The sequence below is a fragment of the Carya illinoinensis genome, chromosome 4 (genome assembly GCF_018687715.1).
Source record: "Carya illinoinensis cultivar Pawnee chromosome 4, C.illinoinensisPawnee_v1, whole genome shotgun sequence".
Classification (NCBI taxonomy): Eukaryota; Viridiplantae; Streptophyta; class Magnoliopsida; order Fagales; family Juglandaceae; genus Carya; species Carya illinoinensis.
In genome coordinates this window covers 434,779-458,856 of record NC_056755.1, presented here as the reverse complement: position 1 = coordinate 458,856, position 24,078 = coordinate 434,779, and the positions used below count along the sequence as shown (strand labels likewise).

Below are 24,078 nucleotides of genomic sequence, written 5' to 3'. Positions count from 1 at the left end.
CCCTAATAAGTCCACATTTCTCATTCATTACACGACATATTGACAGACTCCAGGAAGATGACTTCTTGGATTGTAATTAGAGCCGTTCGCACCTCATCTATTGTTTTCCTTACTATTTTTGGAGTGATAAAATATCACTTCACCTTTGCATTCTTTATTCTAAACCAAGAAAAAAAGAAATTTCCCGATTCTTGTAAAGGCCCATGGAATAGCAGCAATTCATTAGATCTTTACCTATTTTGTTGACGTGGAATATTGTTTCTTCTTTTTTGTTGGCCTGATCAAAAGTTGTAATTAAGTTTTTTCAAAATATGGAATATTATAAATTTCAAAAGCGAAAATAATCGAGAGAATATCAAACACGAAGAATGACGACAAATTAAAGGCCGCCACTTTAATGACCTATCTTCCATGTTTTTCCTCCCTGTGCATGTGATGGCGCCCCCACGTTTGGTTTGCATTTTTCATGGGCAAGGACTTCATCCTCTTTACCATTTTCCACGAAAGGAGCTTTCCTTGGAACCCCAGTGGAACTCGAAGATTCCGACCTGTTTTGTAACGGTTCCAAAACACCTACAATAAAGAAGGCATACGTAAAGGCCATATTGAGTTTCTGAAAATTTTGAAGATCTGGCTCGTGCTGCAGTAACCCATTCCGGTTCTAGGCTGCAGTTATAGTCATACTGGACAGTATTTACTCTGATTGTTGATCAAGTTTTTTGTTTGCTGGTCTGGGTGATGTTGGCAGAAGAATTTTTTTGAACCGATCTTGCGTAGTTTCTGTTGTATTATGGCGCTTCTGAGCCGGTCCGTGTTTCGAGAAGCTGAGTGTTCCAAGTGAAGGAATTCTGGTAGATTGGTTTTGTCGAGTTGGGTTTTTCGTTGATTCTTAGTCGAATGAATTCGCGTTGGGACATTTGCTTTGGGGAAGACTTTTTTTGGTAGTGAATTGGGCGCTGGAATGATGTGGTGCTGTATGCTTTTTGAGGAAAAATGAGTCATGGATGTTGCTGATTAGTCCGATTGTTCAAATTTGGTAATGGAAGTGTAGTACTTGATTGTCATTGTTAAGAAAGATTCGCAGGAAGATGGCTTCAACAGCGCCATCTCCGAAATCTTCGCCTCCTGCGGATTCACCTACTTCCCTTGTTACCTCGCCGCCACCACCTTCTTCCCCTTCTCCATCAAATTCTTCAACTCCACCTCCTCAGTCTCCTCCACCCCCAGTCTCTCCCGCTTCTCCTCCGTCGACACCAGCTTTACCCCCACAGGCATCGTCACCTCCTCCAACCTCACCACCACCACCACCTACACCACCTTCCCCACCTGCTACCTCACCACTAACGCCTCCTTCATCGCCACCTCCAGCATCATCCCCCCCGCTATCTGCCCCTCCTCCAGGCGTGACTTCGCCCTCCCGTCCGGATTTGTCCACACCACCTTCATCAGGAAGTTCTCCTCCTCAGGCGTCCCCTACACCTCCAGCGCCACCCCCACCTCCCCTACGAGCCATCTCACCTTCTTCATCTCCACCTCCTCCAACCAATGTCCCAACGCCGCCTTCTTCCAATTCCCCACCTCCACCAGTAGCAAAGTCAACAACAAGCACTCCTCCACCAACTATGCATACACCTCCTCCATCTGAATCTGCCCCGAATACCACATTTGTGTCACCTCCTCCTTCAGTCCCCTCACTCTACTCACCTCCTCCGATTTTCTCTCCTGCACCACCAAGTAATTCCTCATCCGGAAATCTCGGTAAAACATCTACAAAAACAGGTGGGTTAAGCACGGGAGGGTTTGTGGCAATTGGTATTGTGTTTGGGATCCTAGTGATTAGTCTTGCTGTGATGGCTATGTGGTTCTTACATAAATGGATGAAAAGGAGAAATAGAAAAAATGTATGCTACTCCATGCCTTCTCCATTTGCCTCCTCCCAGAATTCAGGTTATAAATTTTCTTTTTTCTTTTTTATTACAAGGTATTTAAGTAAACGCTGGTTGACTTCTAGTGGATAATTTACCTCTCAATATATTACTCAATTGATAATCTGAAAACTGCTTTATTTATTTAGTATATACTCGTAAGGATTATTGTTAAAGTTCCTTGAACTTGTAGATTTTCCGCTAGATAAAAATTTTATGCTGTAACTGGATGCAAAATCTTTGGGGTAAGGATTGGAGTTATAGCCATCGTTTCTGTATGAATTCTAGTCAAAGGTGATAATTTTTCACTCACAAACTCTCATGTTTTTGTCAAAGATGTGCTGTAGCAAATCAATAACTCCACTATCTCTGCACGGTCTATCTAAACTAATAGGAATGACTAAAATTCTATTTCAGAAAATCGATGCAGCCATTGGGGTCGGTGTCATGAATTTTGTTCAGCCTACTCGTTTTGGGGCCATAGCTTCTGTCAGAAACAGTGCTATGTTCATAACTAAGACAAGACAAGTTATGTTGAAAAGCTCAAAATGCGTACTCCAAGTATACAGGTTGTATACAAGAGAGATGCCCATCCATCATGTAAGTTCAGCCATTAAAGTCTATAGAACTAGTCCAAAGGAGTATTGGAAAAGAAAGTCTTAAGCTTCTCCACAGTTCGTTCCGATCCTATAACATTCTAGCATTTCCTTCCCACCAAATGCATCATATGAGGCAAGTAGGAACCATTTTCATTACCTCAATAATTTGTGGGCTTCCACCTAATCCTCTCCAGGAGAAAAAAAAAAAAATATTTTGCTAGGCATACAGAAGGTCACTGTACAAAGCAGTGGCTATCTTGTCACGGAGTAAAGATGATCCACAAACCTCCCACTCCTCTTATAGATGCAACACCATTCAGTCACAACAATGTATTTTTTCCTCAGGTTGGTTGTCCATGGTGAGAATCTTTCTTAGAGAAACTGTCCTGGTGAAAATTTTTGCTATTGGAAACATCTTAGTCCGCCATGTCTTCTTCCATGCACTTGCTGCCTAGATTTTATGCCCAGGGGGAGGAAACAAAAGGGCACCATCCACATAAAATCGGTTGTTATCATAAGGAATAAAGAAATTATAGAAAGAACAAACACTGAGCGTCCCTTTCTTGGTAGGAGCCCACATAATTTTGTCTTCACCTCCTCTTTCCACACTAGTGGAATACACCATGTCCCTGTGGAGTCAATGACTTAAACCATTGAAATTCTAACTGATTCAGTTTTGTTTCTGTGTGCTTTTGGCAATTTGGGTCATGGATATGGTGTAAAGAAGTTCATAGACTTAAATTCAAGGACTTAAATATAAGTTTCATCCTCACTGTATGAAATAGTACATTTCCACTTCATTTTTATTATCCTTTTGAGTTAGCTAGCAAGCTATAACTGAACGAGGCTATGAGTTCAATGAATATATCTTAATTGACTTGTCTATGCTCTCCAGATTCATTCTTTCTAAAGCCCTATTCTCCAGCTCCCCTAGCAGAAAATGACTCTGGCAGCGATTTTTTGAATACACCATCAGATCCCAGCGGTGTAAGCAATTCAAGGTCATGGTTCACTTATGAAGAATTAGTCCAGGCCACAAATGGGTTCTCAGCACAAAATATTTTGGGTGAAGGTGGATTTGGTTGTGTTTACAAAGGTGTCCTGGCAGATGGGAAAGACGTAGCTATTAAACAGCTAAAAATTGGTGGTGGACAGGGTGAGCGTGAATTTAGAGCAGAAGTCGAGATAATTAGCAGAATACACCATCGTTATTTGGTTTCCCTGGTGGGTTACTGTATATCTGAGCATCAAAGATTACTTGTCTACGAATATGTCCCAAACAATACTCTTCATTATCACCTCCATGGTAAGAAATACTTCTCAGATGAAATTGGAAGGAAAAATTTTTAATTTGAGTGCCATATCATTCATAAGCACACTGTTTCATGCATATGGCTTGCAATGAAAGTAGGTCCAAAGCTGGGTTACCATGAGGTTTCTCTCTGGTCAACACATCCAATCACGGTGTGCCACAAATAATTTCTTAGTAGTGTCCATGTCGTGGCAAGTCCTGTTCCATAATTATTTCTATTGTTTTATGCTGAGTTATTGGGATTGAGGATTCAACTTTGACAGTCTACTGCATATGAATTCCCCATCAAAATTGCAATATATCTCTAACCACCCATTATATATTTGCAGGTGAGTGCCCCATTATGGATTGGGCAATCCGAATGAAGGTTGCTGCTGGTGCAGCCCGTGGACTAGCTTACCTACATGAAGACTGTAAGTTTCTTCCTTTCCTTCTGGGCTTCTTATGTTAATTTGTTTTCCATCTTTTTCAGGTCATTTGTTGTTTCAACTCTGCTCATTTACAGGGGTACAGCTGTACAGTACCCAAACCATTGAATGTATTTTTGTCATATTTCACCCATTTAACATGTTGCCGACTAAATGTAAAATAAAAATATTCTCTGGATATGTTTTACACAAAATGTGGTGTGTTTTGATTTGTTGTAGCACTTTGTTAATTTGAGTACAATAGCATGCCTAGCACATCTCATGGTTGGGCATAAACAAATGCACAAAATTGGTCTCAAGAGTTTAGAAATATCTTACAACAATAAAATGTGCATGTTCAAAATTGAAAGACAATTCATCTACATCTGGCCGACCAGCATTTTATGGAAAACAATTTATCAGGGGAAAAAAAATGCTACAACGGCTTAGTTATTAACACTTTTTTTAAATCAGTAGAAATCATAAGGTTTACTTTGTTCTTGTTGCTAGAAATCATATAATGTTTTCCTATTTTTTTAGCCAAAAGACCCTCTGTATATTGGTTAATTATTATTGTCCAGTACTGGCAGGTTAATTTCACAGCTGCCTTTTTAGGAGATCTAGGTATCATATATGGGGATTGAATGACCTGTATCATGGCTCCTAGGGGATCTAGCAATCCTAGTAACTACAGCAAAACAATCTTGAATTATTTGAGTAAGAGTCTAAGACTAACATATTTATAATGAGAGTTGCGATGTTTTCAGTCTAATCAAGAAAGATTATAGCATATTGCCCTTATTGCATAGTTCAATTAATTAAGAAGTGCTAGATCCACAAAGGGAATTTTATAATCTGATGAATCAAATCAAGACATGTCAGCTGTGAGATCTCTTTGTGGATGAAGCATTTCTCCAATTAATCTCTCCTTTAAATACAATCTTCTGGTCCTTTGTCATGTTCTTCCAGCCTTTCTCATGTCTGAATTTATTTATAGCATCTACCAAGGAACTTCTCACCTTTCTCTAATCTTTTCTTTTAATTTACTTATCACAGGCCATCCCCGCATCATTCACAGGGATATTAAATCCTCAAACATCCTTCTTGACAACAATTTTGAAGCTCGGGTATGCCTTTTTCTGCATCATCGGTTTTCATGAAAAACGGCAATTTGCATCCATCTGGTCAAGATGGTTTCTTGCAACTGCCAGTCATTATCGCTCGGCAATTGGATCTGATTTTTGCCCTATCCTGAATTTCTTGTTTTTAGTTATTTCTGTTCCTAAAGATCTGTGTTCTCTCACTAACAGGTTGCAGATTTTGGACTTGCAAAGTTGGCATTGGACTCAAATACTCACGTAACCACACGTGTGATGGGAACTTTTGGGTTGGTAGTCCTTATGTGTTAGCTTATGATGTCTCCTAGATGATTAAAAAAACTTTCTTGTGGGTTTGTGCTTGTTTCTGTGTTTTGGTGTCTTATAAAGCATAAGATATGAATACGTTTTTCATGGGCAAAGCTAGCACTATTCACATTTTAAAGGTCAGCATTACAAATGCCTTTGACCACCTGCAATTCCAGTTAAGCCATACACATGACATTGGAAGGTTTTTCGAACAAATGTTTAGATATGACAAATTTTCATTCATACTCTCAAGCTAACTTGAAGTAGGCATTTGGAATGATATTACACTGCTGATGTGTGCCACGGTTAGATTTTTCAATTTGGTGTATGCCGCAGTCCCATTTTCCAATTTGGTGTTTGCTATGGTCAAATTTTCCTTTTGTATCTTTCTGATGTATGGAATTACCCAATTCTCCAGTTACATGGCTCCAGAATACGCAACAAGTGGCAAATTGACCGAAAAGTCTGATGTTTATTCCTTTGGGGTTGTGCTTTTGGAGCTGATTACAGGCCGCAAGCCTGTGGATGCCTCTCAGCCATTGGGTGATGAGAGCCTGGTTGAATGGGTAAGTTGCACAAATATTGACATGTTATTATATATACTGCATTGACTTTTTCCTGAAACTATATTGTTAATGGCACACAGATTTTCATGAATTCATTTTATCAAGATGATCCTAGGTAGCGTTTGTGAAGCCTTGTCAGTGGACATTGGTTATTGGCTTGGATGTGGCAAAAATCTTTTCTTGGTACCCTCCGTTTTTTGATGAAGAAACCCAAAATTATGAATTTTTATGTATGCAGACCTGAAGATATCCCATCTGACTGAATGAACATATTTATGTGTTAAATACACTTTTCATCTCCAAATTACTGGGTGTTTGACACTTTGCTTGCACACTGAATTACCAAAATTGATATATCAAAATCCTCAAACTACCAGGAATTGGCAAATGGCGCCCTCCATCTTGACTTTTGAGTCTTAACGAGGTGTTATTTCACAGCTGGTGGTAGTTGGGGTTGAAATATGTTAGTTTTGGATAAAGCATAAAATACCTGATTGTTGAGGGGTGAAAAGTATATTAAACCCTATGTATGTGTATTCTAACTGTTTCTGCATGTGTCTAACTTGCCTGCTCTGCCATAAAGTTTTTATTCCTGCTTGATTCTTTTTATCAGGTTTTTCAAAGGAGAGGGAATGAGGTTTTAGAGGGAAGAGGTAGGATAGTGAATCTTTTGCTAGTAATTAAGAGGGCACAGTTTAATCATAATTAAAACCTATGTTTCAGGCTCGACCACTGCTTTCTCAAGCACTTGAAGATGAAGACTTTGAGGGGTTGGTGGATCCAAGGCTGGAAAAGAACTATGTTGGAAAGGAAATGTTTCGGATGACTGAGGCAGCTGCAGCTTGTGTGCGTCATTCAGCTGTGAGAAGGCCAAGAATGAGTCTGGTAATTATGTGTAAATGACATGGATTTTCAATATTTCTTTTCTACTTAGTGGGATTTAATCTTCTTCTTCTTCTTCTTCTTCCTTGCACCCCCATCTCAGGTGGTGAGAGCTTTAGAGTCTTTGGATGAACTTTCAGATCTCACCAATGGAATGAAACCTGGCCAAAGTAAACAATTTGATCCAGCGCAACAATCTGCACAAATCAGGATGTTTCAAAGGATGGCATTCGGTGGTCAAGAAGACAGTTCTGAGTTCTTTGATCGAACACAGAGTAGCTGGAGGAGTGGAGAGCATGGCTACACATCATCTGCAAATTCATCTTAGCTCATACCATACTTTCATTCTCACACATGGAAGGATTAATTTTTGTCCATCTTGGGATGAGACCCTCAATTACCTTGGGACTCAGGCTGTGCTACTTGTTCAATGTAAATCATATCCATACATATTATTTGTTCCAAGTTCTTTGTCCTCTCAAGTCTCGAATAACATGATTTTTATTTTTTGAGTCGGAGGGGGTCCATGATTTTGTAATCTTTTTTGTTGATTTAATGTAACTCCTTCCTTCCTCTCATTTTCTCTGTAATTTATTTGAGACCGTGTTCTGTTTAATTAATTGAATTATAGTGAGCCCTCCGTTGACTGAATGAAATAAAAGAGTTTTTAAAACCAGAGAAAGGGTCCAAACTCAAAGACCGAAGACGTTGAAGAACCCTGACCATTTATTTCGGTCCCATCAGGTTTAATTAAAGGAAAAGGAAAATCATACTCATAACATGTTGTGTGTATTAAGGAAAATGTTTGGGTGCTTAAATGTGTGGTATACAATACTGCTTTATTAGTTAATGACTAGGTCGTAATGCATTTGTCTTAAATTTCAGCCTCTGCAACCTCTTCCTCCAGCAGAGTCATTAATCAGATGCGATCAGATTTCTCCTTCTAGATCCTTTAAAACATCTTGATCAGTTTGCACACACATACATACATACTGATGCAGGGTCATGCTATGGTCTTTTAGAACTTCAGGTCATGATCACTGGTTGTTGTTACATGTACCAGACTTTATGTCATTCTTGGTGAAAGCCATCTCTTTTATATTTTTCATTGGTATCCCTTTTTCTTTTATTTTTGAGTAATTATTGTAACTTAAAATCTGCATGGCTTGTACCATTCAATCAGTTCATAAGATTGCAGCAAAAACACTAGCAAAAGCAGCCTCTTCAAAGCGACATGGGATGAATCTACTGAACTCATGCCCATTTGTTATTATTTCAAGTTTGGATTTTTTATGTTGACAAAAAGACTAGCAATGGCAGATTTTATATGATGGACCTCATGATATGATAAATTGTTATTATTTTTTAAGTTGGAAATGTGCATGCATTGGATAAATTTCAAAAATTTTAGATATGATTTTTGGATTGAAGAAAAGCTGGTAAAATGTGTTTGTTGGAAAATTAAGTTGACAAAAAATAAATAGTTGGCAAATAATAATTTAATGAAAAAATAAACCATCAACAAACGACGTCGTTAGGGAGGTTATCACTGTTCATGATAGCCTATGAATAGTGGATGCATAGACCGAGCCACTAGAGGTGCGTTTCTGTCTTCTTTTCGGATTTGGGCATTCGATCTGTAGCGATTGAAACTTGAGAGTATTGGGGGAGGAGAAGCGAAATGGGAGAGACGAGCGAAGAGGATCCGCAGAGGATGAAGAGAATAGCAGCGGCGGCCTACGACTATGAGAACGATCCCAGATGGGCTGACTACTGGTCCAACATCCTCATACCTCCCCACATGGCCTCCCGCTCCGATGTGGTCGACCACTACAAGCGCAAGTTCTACCAGCGCTACATCGTACATATACTCCTTCCTCACCTCAATCTTTCTCTTCATTGTCGAATTCTACGATAAAGTTGGTTTCCTTGGAATTAGTACTCTTGACCCACGAATCCGCATCCGGGTTTTATCTGTTTCGTCCATTAGGTTGACTTGTCGACTATAATTAGTCTTAAGTTTTGTGTGTTTTGGGTGATGAAATTTGTGGAAATCATTATCATTTTTATTTTGTTTCTGATAATTCCCGAGTTTCCGGGAACTAAAACAGTGACAGTGACCATCGAAATTAGAGTTGATTATTGATCGTTTTAGGGGATCTTTATATAATTAGGACTGAAATCCATGTACTCCATCTGGGTTGTCTCCATTATATCTGTTGGGGTTCTGGCTATAGGTTGACTGAGACGGGTTCCATCCGGTTTTTTTCTTAATTGGTTGGTATTTTACTTATTGCTCGTGTGATTTCAAGTTGTCCATAGTATTGTTATTCTGTTTATGTTATGCTTAATTATCGACCGCTGGGGGAATTAGAGCTGGATTTGATCCCCCACTGTTTCCTTAGATCTTGGGACATTGTTCTCTGGAGTTTAGACGCCTGATATAAGGTTTAGTCATTTCACCTCCAAGCTGCCGGAAATATGAATTTATAGTTTTTCTTATGTCTTGCCAGACATGTTTATTTGTTTTCATCTTATATCCTGCATCTTCCTGTAAAGTTTGATTGGATGGGTAATGCCTTCTTCGCTGAGGTGAGTCTTTAGTGGGTGAAATGAAAATGCTTTGTTTTGTTTCTCAAGTTGGCAACTATTAGGAAATGCCTTCCTTTTCGAGATATTCTGGTTTGTGTGGAGAGGAAAGGAAAATGGGTGATTCTTTGAGGGGCTGCTGGATGAGGAGGATGGTAGTAGTTATGGGGAGGATCCCATCCTAGTGGCTCTATGTTTCGTATGCATTCTAGTGTCATTTCTTTTTTGCGGTGTCCTGGTTTGTACCATAATGTAATACTTAATTAAATAACCCTTATTCTCAACTTGGTAAACCTTAATCCAGTGTAAACTCATCTCAACTTAGCCTTATTCCATGTACCAGTTTCTATTCAATCTGTTGAATATGAGATAAACTATATATAATTTGGTGCATCTTGAAATCTTCCAAAAATAAAATGGAAAATATGTTCGTGTGTTCTTGCTGTTTTACTTGTCAACAAGAAAACTGTTCTTGCTGTTTCTCTCTCTTCTTGAAATCCCATCTTGTACATGTGGTGCGAATGTGTCTGTGTGACTAGGCATAGTGTTTTGTACAAGTACATTAGGGGCATGTATATAAATGTTTATATTTTGGGCAATGGGCAATGGGCAATGGTGCCTTTATGCCCCTAAAAAGAACCAAGTGACCCGCCGCGTCGTACGAGACCCAGCGTACATACCAGATTCCGTCATCCCGTCGTGAGTCCCGTCGTCGTCGTCGATAAACGAGAACCAGAGTCGTCCTGTCGTCCCGTCCAATCGGAACAGCGACCTGTCTGCTGTTTTCCGGCGAGGGGAGAGTGCTTGTTTTCCGGCGGGGTGACAGGCGGTGACTGGTCGGCAGGTTCTGGGTGGCCTGGGTCCTCGTCGGCTCTGTCTGAGCTGTTTTCCGGCGAGGGGAGAGATGCTGTTTTCCGGCGAGGGGAGGGTTGTCGGTTTTCCGGCGAGGTGACAGGCAGAGCCTGATCGGCAGGTTCTGGGCAGCCTGGGTCCTCGCCGGATCTGTCAGAGCTGTTTTTCCGGCGAGGTGTACTGTTCCGGCGAGGTGTTACTGTTCCTGCGAGGTGTTTTTTTTGTTTTCCTGGTGTAGTCTTTACAGTTTCTGGAGAGTGCAATGGTATCACGTGAAGTTGTTGTTGAGTCCAAGTTGTTTATCCTCACAAAGGAGGGAGTTAATATTCGTTTTTCTGAACTTGGATGGAAGGAGAGGTACGACTTGTTGGTGGGCAGAAATACAACCCTGTGGATTGTAAAAATATTGGAGGATTGCCTTAAGGGGGGAAAGAAGGAGGTGTACTCGGTAATTAGAGAGGGTTATCGCAGTTTTGTTGCTCAACGGTGTTCGAATAGGCGTGGGCGTTATTTGTCCATTGCCGAATACGGGAAGAATGGAAGAACAAGGTTGCTCTGTTTTCCAGAAGGTGCAAATGGGTGGGGATGGAGGAAAATGAGAAACCTGGCTACCGAGATGGTTCATTTAAAAGGGATTGGGTCTGGAAAAGGGGGAGGGGGGCAGAGGTATCAAGTTGAGAGGGATTCAAACATGGTGGCCAGAACCTTCAAGGAGGTTCTCACGGCGGGAAGGGAACAGAGGGGGCCTGTTGGAAGTGCAGGTCACGTTGGTGGGGGGGAACACCGAAGTGTAGAGGGTGGTAGGCTGGTTGGACAGGAGACGTGGGTGTCCAGCAAAAGACTGTTGGAGCTACAAGGGCAGTTGAGGAAGCTGCAGAAAGAGATGGAGGAAGTCAGAGTATTTGTCGGGCTAGTTGTGGAAAAAGGAGGGAGAAGTGAAGATGACAGAATGGGGACTGATTTGGTGGAGTCTCAGAGGGATGGGTTTATTGAAAGAATAGAGGCTGGGCCTCTCGCTGGGTTGGAAGCTGTGGGCCTGGAGATGGGCATGGGGCTCAGTAGCCCTTTAGCAGTAAACGGAAACAAGGCTTCCACGAGTGGAGGGCCTGGTTTCGGGCCTGGACCTCCTCAACCCAGGTCCTCTTCTGAAGACCCAAACCCGGGTAATCCGGATGTTTCCAACCCGGTTTTCCGCAACACATCTGAGGACCTGGTGTCTTCACCGCGGCAGCAATCGGTGGCAATGGTCCCGACGACGACACAGACCTCGCCGACGGTGGTGCTGGAGACTGTCGACGAGTTCCCGGCGGTTTTGTGTAATGATTTGACGCTACCGAGTGTAGCAACGGGCCCGAGACCCGAGACTACATCGGGATGGGTTCTCTCCGTCGGTGGAGGCCTCTATCACACCAACGGAGGCAGCGGTTGAAGAGGAGGGGAGTTTAGAGGAGGTAGAGCTTTCGGTGGAGGAAGAGGGGGAAGAACTCACCTTCCCTGACGTGTGTGGACAGTTGGGGTTGGATGATCTACCAGTAGAAGGAGATTTTACAGGTTTGCAGATCAGTAGGGTGGAGGAACCGATGCCGTTGAACTTCCACCTACCAACGCAACCAATTATTTCAGATTGGGTCTTCCATAAAGTGAAGGAAATTCAAAAATTAGTGGGGATTGAAAGTGAAGGATATGAGGAGCAATTCATGGCTTTATTTACAGCAATCGAGGAGGGTTACAATAAAAATACTAAAGGTGAATCGAAGAAGCATAGGGAACTTAAAAGATTAAATTGGTCGATGAACACTGAGAGCAGCGCTAGGAGGGGAAGGGTGAAAGGGAAGGGGCTGTCCATTCCTCAATGAAGCCTAAAATTGTGACTTGGAACGTCCGCGGGTTAAACGAGATAAATAAGCGGCTACGGGTTAGGAATCTACTTCGGGCGTGGAAGGCGGATATTGTATGTTTACAAGATACCAAGCTGAAAATGATTGATAGGAAAATTGTGAGGAGCCTGTGGAGGGGTAATCATGTGGATTGGTCATTCCTGGCATCAAAGGGGGCATCCGGAGGGATCGTGGTTATGTGGGATAGACGGGTGGTAGAGAAGGTGGAGGATTGCATTGGGCAGTATGTGGTAGCATGCTCTTTTAAGTGTGTTTCCGATAATTTCTCATGGGCTTTTGCAGGTGTTTATGGCCCCAATCTAGACCAGTCAAGAAAATTTTTGTGGGAGGAACTATCAGGGATTCATTCCTGGTGGGGACTTCCATGGTGTATAGGGGGAGACTTTAATGTGGTGAGATTCCTGAGTGAAGTTTCGGGTACCAGAAGATTGCGACCAGCCATGGAGGAATTCTCGAAGTTTATTTTTGATGTGAACTTAGTGGACTTGCCACTTGCGGGGGGAATTGCCACTTGGTCAAATAATCAGTCATGGTCCAGATTGGACAGGTTCTTAATTTCTCCAGAATGGGAAAGCCATTTCCCATGTGTCTGGCAAAAACGTTTGCCCCGTATTGGATCCGACCATTGGCCTATTCTGATTGATTGCGGAGGAGTTCATAATGGTCGTCGGCCGTTTAAATTTGAGAATATGTGGCTAAAATCGGAAGGGTTCGTGGAGAGGGTCAAACAGTGGTGGTCTTCTTATTATTTCCATGGTACTCCCAGTTTCATTTTTGCAAGTAAATTGAAAGCCCTAAAAAGAGATCTAAAAGAATGGAACTTAGAGTCTTTTGGCAACGTAGAAGTAAACAGGAAAGCCAAGATGTTGGAACTACAGGAGATTGAGAGGCTGCAAGAGGTACAACCACTCACCCAGGAAGAACAAGACAGGAGATCAGAGCTGGTCATTGAGATTGAGAGACTGATTCTGTTAGAAGAGATGTCTTGGCGGCAAAAGTCCAGGGCACTGTGGTTGAGGGAAGGAGATCGAAGCACAAGTTTCTTCCACAGAATTGCAAATTCACATAGGAGGAACAACAATATTGAGAAGCTGATAGTGGATGGTGCAGAGTGTAGAGATGAGCAGGTACTTCACAATCACGTAGTTGAATTTTATGAGAATCTACTGACAGAGCAGGAGGGTTGGCGGCCTCCCCTAAATGGGATGGAATTTGATACTATTGGGTCGACTGACGTCTCTCGGTTGGAAAGGGAGTTCGAGGAGTTAGAGGTCTTTAAGGTAGTGAGTAAGATGGCCAGGGATAAAGCACCAGGACCGGATGGTTTCTCCATGGGTTTCTTCCAAGATTGTTGGGATGTATTAAAGGAGGACCTTATGAAGGTTTTCCAGGAATTTTACATGGCTGGAAAATTTGAGAAAAGTCTAAACACCACTTTTATAGCACTGATTCCCAAGAAGGTGGGGGCTATGGATTTGAAGGAGTTTAGGCCTATTAGTCTAGTGAATGGATTGTATAAGATAATCTCGAAAGTACTTGCAAACAGAATGAGTGAGGTTATGGGACAGCTTATTACTAAACCCCAAAATGCCTTCGTGAAGGGCAGACAGATTTTGGATGCGGTACTAATTGCCAATGAATGCCTTGATAGCAAGTTGAAAGAGGGAAAGTCAGGAATCATGTGCAAGTTAGACATGGAAAAGGCCTATGATCATGTTAATTGGGATTTTCTTCTACATTTGCTAAGGAGATGTGGTTTTGGGGAACGGTGGAGGGCGTGGATTCACTGGTGTATATCTACGGTAAAGTACTCTGTGTTGTTAAATGGAGTTCCAGTAGGTTTCTTCCAGAGTTCTCGTGGATTGCGACAAGGGGATCCTTTGTCACCTTTTCTGTTCGTGATAGTTATGGAGGCTCTAAGTAGGATGCTCTTGGTTATGGTTGAAAACGGACTCTTAAACGGGATTCCGATTGGCAACACGGACAGGGGAACTATTATCATTTCTCACCTCCTGTTTGCAGATGATACACTTATACTATGTGAAGCTGAGCAAAATCAGATGCAAGTGGTAAAGATTTTACTCCTTTGCTTCGAGGCCGTCTCCGGGTTAAGGGTGAATTGGGAAAAATCAGAGTTGGTGCCCATAGGGGAGGCTTCTAATATTCGAAACCTAGCGAGAACGGTGGGGTGTAAGATATCTTCTTTCCCTATGACTTATTTGGGACTTCCTTTAGGGAGTGCTTCGAGAGCGTCTGCGGTGTGGAATTCAGTTATCGAAAAAATAGAGAGAAGATTGGCGGGGTGGAAGAGGTTGTACTTGTCGAAAGGGGGAAGGACTACATTGATAAAGAGTACACTCTCTAACTTACCTACCTACTTTTTATCTCTATTCCCAATACCAGCAAGCGTGGCGGTTCGTATTGAGAAGCTCCAACGAGATTTCTTATGGGGGGGCTTGGGGGAGGAGTTCAAATTCCACTTGGTTAAGTGGGAGCAAGTGTGTCGACCTATATCAGGGGGAGGCTTGGGGGTTCGAAACCTAAGGATGTTCAACCGAGCGCTATTAGGCAAATGGCTTTGGAGATTTGCCAACGAACATGATTCCCTTTGGAAGCTGGTGGTTGTGAAGAAGTATGGCGGTTTATGGGGGGAGTGGTGCACTAGAGAAGTAAGGGGAGCTTATGGTGTGGGGTTATGGAAACATATAAGAAGAGGATGGGGGTTCTTTAATCGACATGTAAAGCTTTGTGTGGGTACGGGTTTAAGAATCAAATTCTGGAGAGATGTATGGTGTGCTAGTAGGGCCTTGAAAGACTTGTACCCTCCTCTGTTCCAGTTGGCTAGAGATAAGGATGCTTCAGTGGCAGAAGTCAGGGGGTTGGAGGGGGGTCAGATTCTTTGGAATATTAATTTTAGTAGGGCTGCGCAAGACTGGGAACTAAGTATGTTTGAGGACTTCTACGGCCTTTTATACTCCATAAGACCCAATAGCCAGCAAGAGGATGTGTTGAGGTGGTCTCTAACAGACAAAGGTATTTTTTCTGTTCGCTCTTTTTATAAGATCCTCACACAGGAGCACTCCACTCCTTGTCCCTGGAGAAAAATCTGGAGAAATAAGGCTCCTCCCAAAGTATCTTTCTTTGTGTGGACTGCATCCTTGGGAAAGATACTTACTACAGATAATCTGAGGAAAAGAAGGATCATTATCGCGGACTGGTGTTGCATGTGTAGAAGAGGGGGAGAGTCGGTCGACCATCTCCTTCTACACTGTGATACGGTAAGGGCCCTTTGGAATGAGGTATTCTTACGACTAGATATAGCTTGGGTTATGCCTAAAACTGTGGAGGCGGCACTGGCTAGTTGGTCAAATATAAGGGGCAGAAAACCAATTAAAGCTATCTGGAAGATGATCCCTCTATGTATCATGTGGTGTGTATGGCAGGAGCGAAATGGGAGGACCTTTGAGGACCAAGAAAGATCAGTAGCGGGGCTGGGCTGTTGCTGTGGATTTTGATGGCATGGCCATGCATGATTTTCTTGTCTCTAATGTACCTACCTAGCTAGGGCGTTAGAGTTGTAATACTGGCTTTGCCATTGATCAATAAAATTAGTTTAATTATCAAAAAAAAAATTTTGTAGTATTTTGGCTTCACTGGTGGAACTTCACAATTTTGAGGTTTTTTGTTTTGATTTATCAATTTGTAGAGTTCTTCTACTTGTTTGTTACATCATCTTTCCTTCATTACATGCTTTGTTTTCCCATCACAGTGCTTTTATGTGTGGTTTTATCTAACTGATAATTTTGACCAGTCTTGTTTAAGGATAAAGGTTTGACTTTGAGTGATTGTCAATGAGCTCATGTATAGAAGGAATATATCCCATCAGCATTCTCTGATAGTGCTTCCCCTTTTCTCATGTTAGTAAAAGGGATTTTACTTTTATTTTGCAGAGTACTGGACATTAGTTGAAGTATTATTATTTAGGGTTGAGGTTCTATCATGAATGACAGGATGGAGGGTAGCTTTGTTGGTTGGGATTGGATTTTGCTTGTAGGTTTATACTATTAGTTTTTTACAGTCATATGCTCTGTAGAGGTTATGGAAATGCAAGGGTCATATATTTGTCTATTTTCATCTTCATTCAGCTCTGCTTTTAACTGTTGCACCTGAAAATCTTTTCTGATACTTGGGTTCATAAACAGGATCCTGAGCTAGTGGTAGAGACCATGTCTTCTAATAGTTTACCTAACCCATCACGGCCATCAGCCCCATCATCAACATCTTCAAATGACCAAGCTCGGCCACGTAACTCAGGTTATCCAAAATAGAAATGGAAGATTACAAATATCCAAACTGCACAAAGATGTATTCTTTTTTTTTCACTGTTCTTAAAATTGCCTCTGTCATTGAATTGAGCCCTAATATTTCTGTAGAGTCAACAACTCGAACTTCAGGGACGTCGGCAAGTACCAGTCCTAATCCAACCTCTCTGCGTTGGGATCGGCAAACTATTCAGTTCTCCATAAATGCTTGGGTACTGTGAAATATACTTCATGCATGCATATAGATTCTTTGTCAACTGTCGCATAAACTTGTGTGGGTGTGGGGGAGTATGTGTATATTATGTATTTATGATGATTTGCTAAATTGTTTTCCTGAGATTTTCACAAATTTCATGTTCTTATTTGTTCCCTCAAAGCTAGTTCGTATTTGTCTTTTAGATTTTAGAAATAGCATCTAGCTTTTGTTTTTTATTTGTACAAATGGGATCTTACTTTTTTTAATTGGTATTTTTTTTGGGGGTAAATGGAACTTTTATTTTTGACAAGTAGAATTATGATGTAGCTTTTTTTGAGGAAGGGGGAAAATTGGGTACCAAAGGCTAGTAGAAATTCCAAACCAGCAGAATATATCTGATCTATAAATAAATATATGTAGTAGAGTGTGAGTTTACCTCGGAAGACAGGCTACTTTGTAAGGGTTGAATGCTTATCTCTGTTGATTGAGACAATCCTTCATGTAAAATTACCTACTTGTTCACTTATTGAGTTGTTGGTTAAACACTGATAATACGTTTGAGCATTCCTTGAATTCATCCTCGCAGACTCTTAGTTATTGCAATTTTTAAACTTTTTCTTGTGTGTATCTGATAAAAAAGGAATGATTTTGAAGTTAAATCCCTGCGTTTTATATTGAAAATAAGAAATGCATACCATTAGTGCCTTGCTTATGAGTCCGGACTATTGGTAATATTGCTTCTATGTATTCTATTTGTCATTTTCACTCCAGGTGTTTGTTGTGGCTGTGCTTGCAATTTTTCCACTGGTACCTAGAAATCTTTCACAAAGGGCATATCGGCTTTCCTTTATGGGCACTGCATGTTCCTCTCTATATTCAGTGTATTCACTATACGGGGTATGTTCTTATTCCGTTTCAGATCTTTCTAACTTTTCACTACATGCTTCTTTTATCCTTCTTCGAGTAAATTAACCAATCTTATATGGTTGTAGCAACCCAGAGCATGGAATCTGCAGGCTTTGCAAGTTTACTTTCAGTCTATTATTGCAACCAAGGATTTTATCTACTTCATCTACTGCCTTACCTTTGTGACTTCAAATCTTTGCCTCAAGTGTGAGATTGCTTAGTCTCTTAATCATTCTTATTTAAGTTCTTTCTTTCTCTGTGTTTGTGTTTTTTGTTCCATCAATCAAGGACTGCTGCAGCTACAAGGGGATTACACAAAAGTAATCCCACAAACTGACATGTCTTCGTGTGATCTGTCAGATCTACTTTACAATAAAAGTAAGTTAACATTCTGACAAACCACATCAAGCCACGTTAGTTTGTAGGATTACTTTTGTGTAATAATTTTTTGGCTAGAGTATTTCTCCCATCAATATTGTCATTTTAGCATTTTCCTAGTCCTACCTAGTATTATGATGTGATCTTTGCTGCAGTTGCTTTGATTCCCATTTTATGTCGATCCATTGAACATGTTGCCAAGTTCCTTAGGCGTAATTTCAGTCGCTCCTCTTTGTACAGGTAGGAGAGTTACGAACCTTTTAATGACAGTATATTTGGTTGTTGATTCTTTAGTCTTTATTTATCTGATCAGATAATTTCTTATGTTATTGGGTTTTTGTTGTTCATGTAGTCTTATTGCCCCTTTAGCAATATTTCAAAGTATATGTTCTATTATCTTAATTTAATAATGTGATATAGTCGGTTTAGCATTTAAGAGAACCATGGGATGCAAGGTTCTCTTGGGACCTTGAATTGCATAGGATTTTCTACAACTTTGGTTTTCTTGTATATGTCCCATGTACTTGAGCTATGCCTATCTATATCGTTAATAAAACTCTTTGTTTACTGATAAAATAAAATAAAATAAAATAAAATAAAACAACTTCAGTTATGATTTTTTATTTTTTATTTATAAGTAAACGGTAGTATTAATAAGAATAGGCATAGCCCAAGTACACAAGGAGGTATACAAGAGATAAAACCTATCTAGGTCGCTACATAGGACAAAAGGAAATCATGTACATGTAGACCATTGAAATCTATTGCAATAGCCCATTGAAATAAAGTGCTGAAAAATAGCACGCGAAGCTCCTCTAGTATGTGCTCCTTCTCTTCGAAGGTCCTCTTGTTGCTCTCTCGCCATAAGCATCACATAATGCAGATAGAGACCATCTTCCAAATAGCTTTGATTTGTGAAGCACCGCCCGGCATCATCCAACTCGCCAAAAGCTCAACCACTGATGCCGACATCACCCAGTTTAGGCCTATGCGACTGAAAATTTCACGCCATTGGCTGTCTCACAGTGTAGTAAGAGATGATCCACTGTCTCACTGGCTTTCTTACACACACAACATCAATTTGTTATAATTATCCATCGCTTTCGCAAGTTATCGATTGTTAGAATTTTACCCAGGGCTATTGTCCATGTGAAAAAAAGTGCTTTGGGAGGCGCCTTGTTCCTCCACAGTCTTCTCCATGGGAATTGAGAATTCGATAAAGCTGTAAGGACCTTATAAAAAGAGCGAACTGAAAAAATACCCTTACCCGCTGGTATCCACCACAATTTGTCAACATGTAGTCCATTCGGTTCTTGGAATATACTAAACGGAAGAAGGCCTCAAAATTGTCTACTTCCCAATATTGGGCTGCTCTAGTAAAGGTCACATTCCATTGAACTTGATCTCCTGAAAGAATCATGAGATCCGCCACCACAGCTTCTTGATCACATGCCACTCGAAAAACTGAAGGAAAAGAGTCCTTTAATGCCACCTCCCCACACCAGATATCCTTCCAAAATTTTATACGTGTGCCTTCCCCCACCACCAAACTAGTGTGGTTAGCAAATGCCCTCCATCCTCGTTTTATTCGCCTCCAAATTCCCACACCAATATGCCCATTCCCCTCTCTAGTACACCAACCTCCCCAAGACCGACCATATTTACAATCAACTACTAGTTTCCAGAGAGCTTCCGGCTTCGCATTATATCTCCATAGTCATTTCTCCAAGAGTGCTTGATTAAACAATCTCAAGTTCTTTATCCCTAGTCCACCTGAAGGAATTGGTCTACACACCTTATCCCAACTAACTCGATGGAATTTAAATTCTTCCCCCATCCCACTCCATAGAAAATCCCGGTAGAGTTTTTCAAGCCGCGCCACCACCATGATGGGATAGCAAATAATGATAAAAAATAAGTAGGTAAGTTAGAAAAAGTGCTTTTGATAAGGGTCACATTCCCTCCTTTTGACAAATACAATCTTTTTCACCCTGTCAATCTTCGTTCTATTTTCTCAATAACGGTATCCCAGATCGCTATGGCCCTTGAGGCAGCCCCCAACGGTAAACCTAGATAAGTCATTGGGAAAGAAGCAATTTTGCACCCAAGCGTACCCGCCAACTGCCAAGTATTACTTATACTACCAACTGGCACTAGCTCAGACTTATCAAAGTTCACTCTTAGCCCTGACATTTCCTCGAAGCACAGAAGGAGCGCCTTCAGAGTACTAAGTTGGTCCTGCTTTGCCTCGCAGAATATTAAGGTATCATCTGCAAAAAGCAAGTGTGAGATCGGAATGAGACCCCTATCATCCTGCCATAAAACCATTATTAACTAGTGCCATTAACATCCTGCTCAGTCCTTCAATGATGATAACAAAGAGAAGTGGTGACAACGGGTCTCCCTGTCTTAACCCCTGAGAACTATTAAAGAAACCTTTTGGGTTGCCATTGATCAGAACTGAAAATCTGGCCGTTGAGATACACCATCTGATCCACATACACAATTTCTCCCCAAAAGCACATCTCTTCAATAGATATAGGAGAAATTCCCAATTTACATGGTCGTATTCCTTTTCCATGTATAGCTTGCAAATAATCTCTGCACATCCTGATTTTAATCTACTATCTAGGCATTCATTGGCTATTAAGACAGAATTTAGAATTTGACAACCCCTTGCAAAAGCATTTTGTGGTTTTGTGATTATCTTATCCAAGGTCACTCCTAACCTGTTAGCAAGCACCTTTGAGATGATTTTGTAAACCCCATGTATGAGGCTAATAGGCCTAAAGTCTTTCACCTCCGATGCCTCAGTCTTCTTCAGGATTAAAGCAATAAAAGTAGCATTCAGAATTTTCTAGAATTTTCCGCCCACAAATAATTTCTGGAACACATTCATAATATCCTCTTTCACAACCTCCCAACATTTTTGAAAGAACCCTATTGAGAAACTATCTGGTCTTGGTACTTTATTTTTTGCCATTCTTCTGACTACTGCATGTACCTTAGTTTCCTAAAAAACTCTTTCCAACCATGACGCAGTTTGTGGTTCAATAAAATCAAAGTTGAGTCCATCCAAATTTGGCCTCCATCTCTCTTCTTTTGTAAAAAGTTGTTCATAGAAACTTACCACATGTTCCTGGATCACATGAGCCTTCGTACATTCACTATCATTAATCTGCAACATCTCAATTGTGTTGTTTCTCCTATGAGAGTTGGCCATTCTATGGAAAAATTTTGTGCTTCAATCCCCTTCTTTCAGCCACAGTACTCTTGATTTTTGACGCCTAGAAATTTCTTCCAAAGATAATACTTTCTCTATTTCTGAGTTTAGCTCTATCTTGTGTGAAATTTCCTCTAGGGTAAGAACTCTATCTTCCATGAGCCTCTCTATACTCTATAGTTCCTCCAACATGGTTTTCTTTTGCTCCCCTAAGTCACCAAAAGTTTGAGAATTCCAAAACTTTAAATGAGTCTTTAAAGCTTTTAATTTACCTGCAAGTATGTGAGAGGGACTACCAAAAAACTGATATGATGACCACCAATGCCTTACCCTTTTTACAAAACCCTCGCTTTTAAGCCACATATTTTCAAATTTGAAATAACGCCGACCGCCTTGAATGCCTCCTCCATCTAATAAAATAGGGAAGTGTTCTGAGCCCACTCGTGGCAATCTCTTCTGGCACACCTCTGGAAACTTACTTTCCCCCTCCGGCGAAATTAGGAATCGGTCTAAGCGAGACCACTTTTGGCTATTAGACCAGGTAAATGGACCTCCTGTGAGTGGGAGATCTATCAGGTTCAAGTCAAAAATGTAGTCTGAGAAATCTGTCATGGCTAAGCGAAAGCGGTTATCTCTAGATCTTTCACTAGGGAATCTTATGATATTAAAATCACCACCAATGCACCAAGGAAGCTCCCACCAAGTGTGTAGTCCAGCAATTTCATCCTATAATTGTTTTATGATATTATTAACATTTGGCTCGTAGATACCTGCAAAAGTCCACAAAAAATTATCTTCCACCATCTTAAACGGCAAGCCACTGTGTAGTCCCCTACATATGCCTCCATTTTTTCCATCACTCTTTTATCCCACATCACAAGAATACCGCCAAAGGCTCCATTTGAGGCCAGATAGACCCAATTTACATACGGACAGCTCCACACGCTTCTCACAATTTTTCTGGTAACCAATTTCAGCTTTATTTCTTGAAAACAAACAACATCTGCCCTCCATTCCCCAAGCAAATTTTTTATGCGCTGGCGCTTATTAATCTCATTCAGCCCACGCACATTCCAAGACACAATTTTAGGCTTCATAAAGAAACAGCAGTGCCCTTCCCTTTAGATCTATCCTGACTTGAGCTACCTTCATTTAGTGACCAGTTAAGTCTCTTGAGTTCCCTCTGTTTTTTGGATCCCCTTTTTTTATCATGCAGATGGCCCGCCTCAATAGCCGTAAGGAGTGCTAAAAATTGTTCCTCATACCCCACACACTTCAATCCCACCACATGTTGAATATCTTCAGTTATGATTTTTTATAACAAAATGGTGCTGTCATGTTCTTTAACTTTCCTAATATTTCCTGTTTTGCCATTTTGCTGCCCTTTGCTTGGGGGGAAGGCTTTTTGGAGATTCTTTCATGAATATTTGCTGTCAGTCCAATTAACTAATATCTCAGTAGTTCTTTTCGTGTTTACTTAATTGTACATAAGGATTTTGATTCATTTGTGTATGAACAGAAAATACTTGGAAGAGACGTGTGTTTGGGTGGAGTCAAACACAACTACCCTCTGCATAGTGTCTTCACACGCTGAGATTGGACTCGGCTTCCTTCTAATTATCTCTTTGCTCTCGTGAGAATCTCGAAAATATTTTTCCTTTTCGTTTATTGTGGATATTTATTTCCTTTCACTTTTATGCTTTTGCTTACTTCTGGAGTCTCTCAGATTCTAAAAATATAATTATGCAGGTGGCAGCGCAACCTAATTCAAACTTTCATGTACTGGCAGGTTTGTTACATTTTTCTGTTATCATCCATGGAGTGGGTTTTTTTCTTATTAGGTCATTGTTTGTTAAGCTGTACAAAAGGATAGAGAGAAGGAGCTATATTTCGCTTGTGTGAAAATACCTGTCTTAGATGTGTTTTTTGAAAAATTACAACATGCGACATCTGTTTGTTGATTTCTGTGGCATTGGGAGATTTTAAACAAGGATCTCCATCCACTGCCTAACACCTCCCCCCCCCCCCCCCCCACCCTTGAGGGGACTTGTTTTTTAAAAAAAAAAAAAAAAATTGTTAATTCATCCTGTTTTTTGTCATTTGGTCTATTTAAATTTGGTGTTGAGCCTTGCATCATGGTAAATGGAACGAAATAACTTTTGTTTTGGTTTAGTTTTGAGTTTTATTTCTTTTGACTGGATTTAAACACTTTTTGACAGCTATTGAAGCTCATGTATCAAGCCCCTGTCACTGCAAGTTATCATAATAGTATATGGGCAAAGATTGGGAGGACTGTAAATCCCCTTGTCAGCCGCTATGCCCCATTCTTGAACACTCCAATTTCTGTTGCCCAGAGATGGTGGTTCAGATAGAAAGAAGCCTCTTCCAAGTGAGGGGAGGGGAGGGGACCAAACGGAAAACATTGTTCCACTTGAGATTCACTGCAGCTTTTTTACCCAGGAAAGTAACTTATGTCAGATACATGACAAGTACTTTAATTATAACTGTAACTTAGGTAATGTTGGTCCCCAAGCATGAAATGTAGGACCAAGGTATGGATTTTTGTGCTGAAATGAATTCTCCCTCTCCATCTTTCAAAAAAAAAAAGAACACCAAG

At 40.8% G+C, this 24,078-nt stretch overlaps 2 protein-coding genes across 5 annotated transcripts; both read left to right on the top strand.

The window, feature by feature from the left end:
* Positions 1–367: 367 nt before the first annotated feature.
* On the top strand, positions 368–7,675 carry LOC122307499 (proline-rich receptor-like protein kinase PERK8). Of its 4 annotated transcripts, none has more exons than XR_006241765.1 (8): positions 368–1,947; positions 3,420–3,830; positions 4,166–4,249; positions 5,300–5,370; positions 5,554–5,630; positions 6,068–6,215; positions 6,296–6,398; positions 6,829–6,857. XR_006241765.1 is itself a non-coding variant. In XM_043120409.1 (8 exons), exons 1-8 carry the CDS (start codon positions 1,089–1,091, stop codon positions 6,965–6,967), a joined length of 1,719 nt encoding a protein of 572 aa, XP_042976343.1. In that variant the 5' UTR covers positions 368–1,088; the 3' UTR covers positions 6,968–7,099. The 4 variants fall into 4 exon arrangements, 3 of the variants coding, with proteins under 3 accessions (XP_042976343.1, XP_042976344.1, XP_042976342.1); XM_043120409.1 differs by lacking the exon at positions 6,296–6,398 and adding an exon at positions 6,939–7,099 and having other exon boundaries at positions 6,829–6,868; XM_043120408.1 differs by lacking the exons at positions 6,296–6,398; positions 6,829–6,857 and adding exons at positions 6,939–7,100; positions 7,201–7,675 and having other exon boundaries at positions 370–1,947.
* A 1,008-nt stretch (positions 7,676–8,683) lies between these two features.
* On the top strand, positions 8,684–24,034 carry LOC122307315 (transmembrane protein 33 homolog). Its single transcript, XM_043120124.1, has 9 exons — positions 8,684–8,958; positions 16,639–16,750; positions 16,870–16,970; positions 17,726–17,851; positions 17,947–18,067; positions 18,394–18,478; positions 22,981–23,094; positions 23,211–23,250; positions 23,681–24,034. The coding sequence occupies exons 1-9, from the start codon at positions 8,779–8,781 to the stop codon at positions 23,831–23,833; spliced, it is 1,032 nt and encodes a 343-aa protein (XP_042976058.1). The 5' UTR covers positions 8,684–8,778; the 3' UTR covers positions 23,834–24,034.
* The last annotated feature ends 44 nt before the right edge of the window (positions 24,035–24,078 follow it).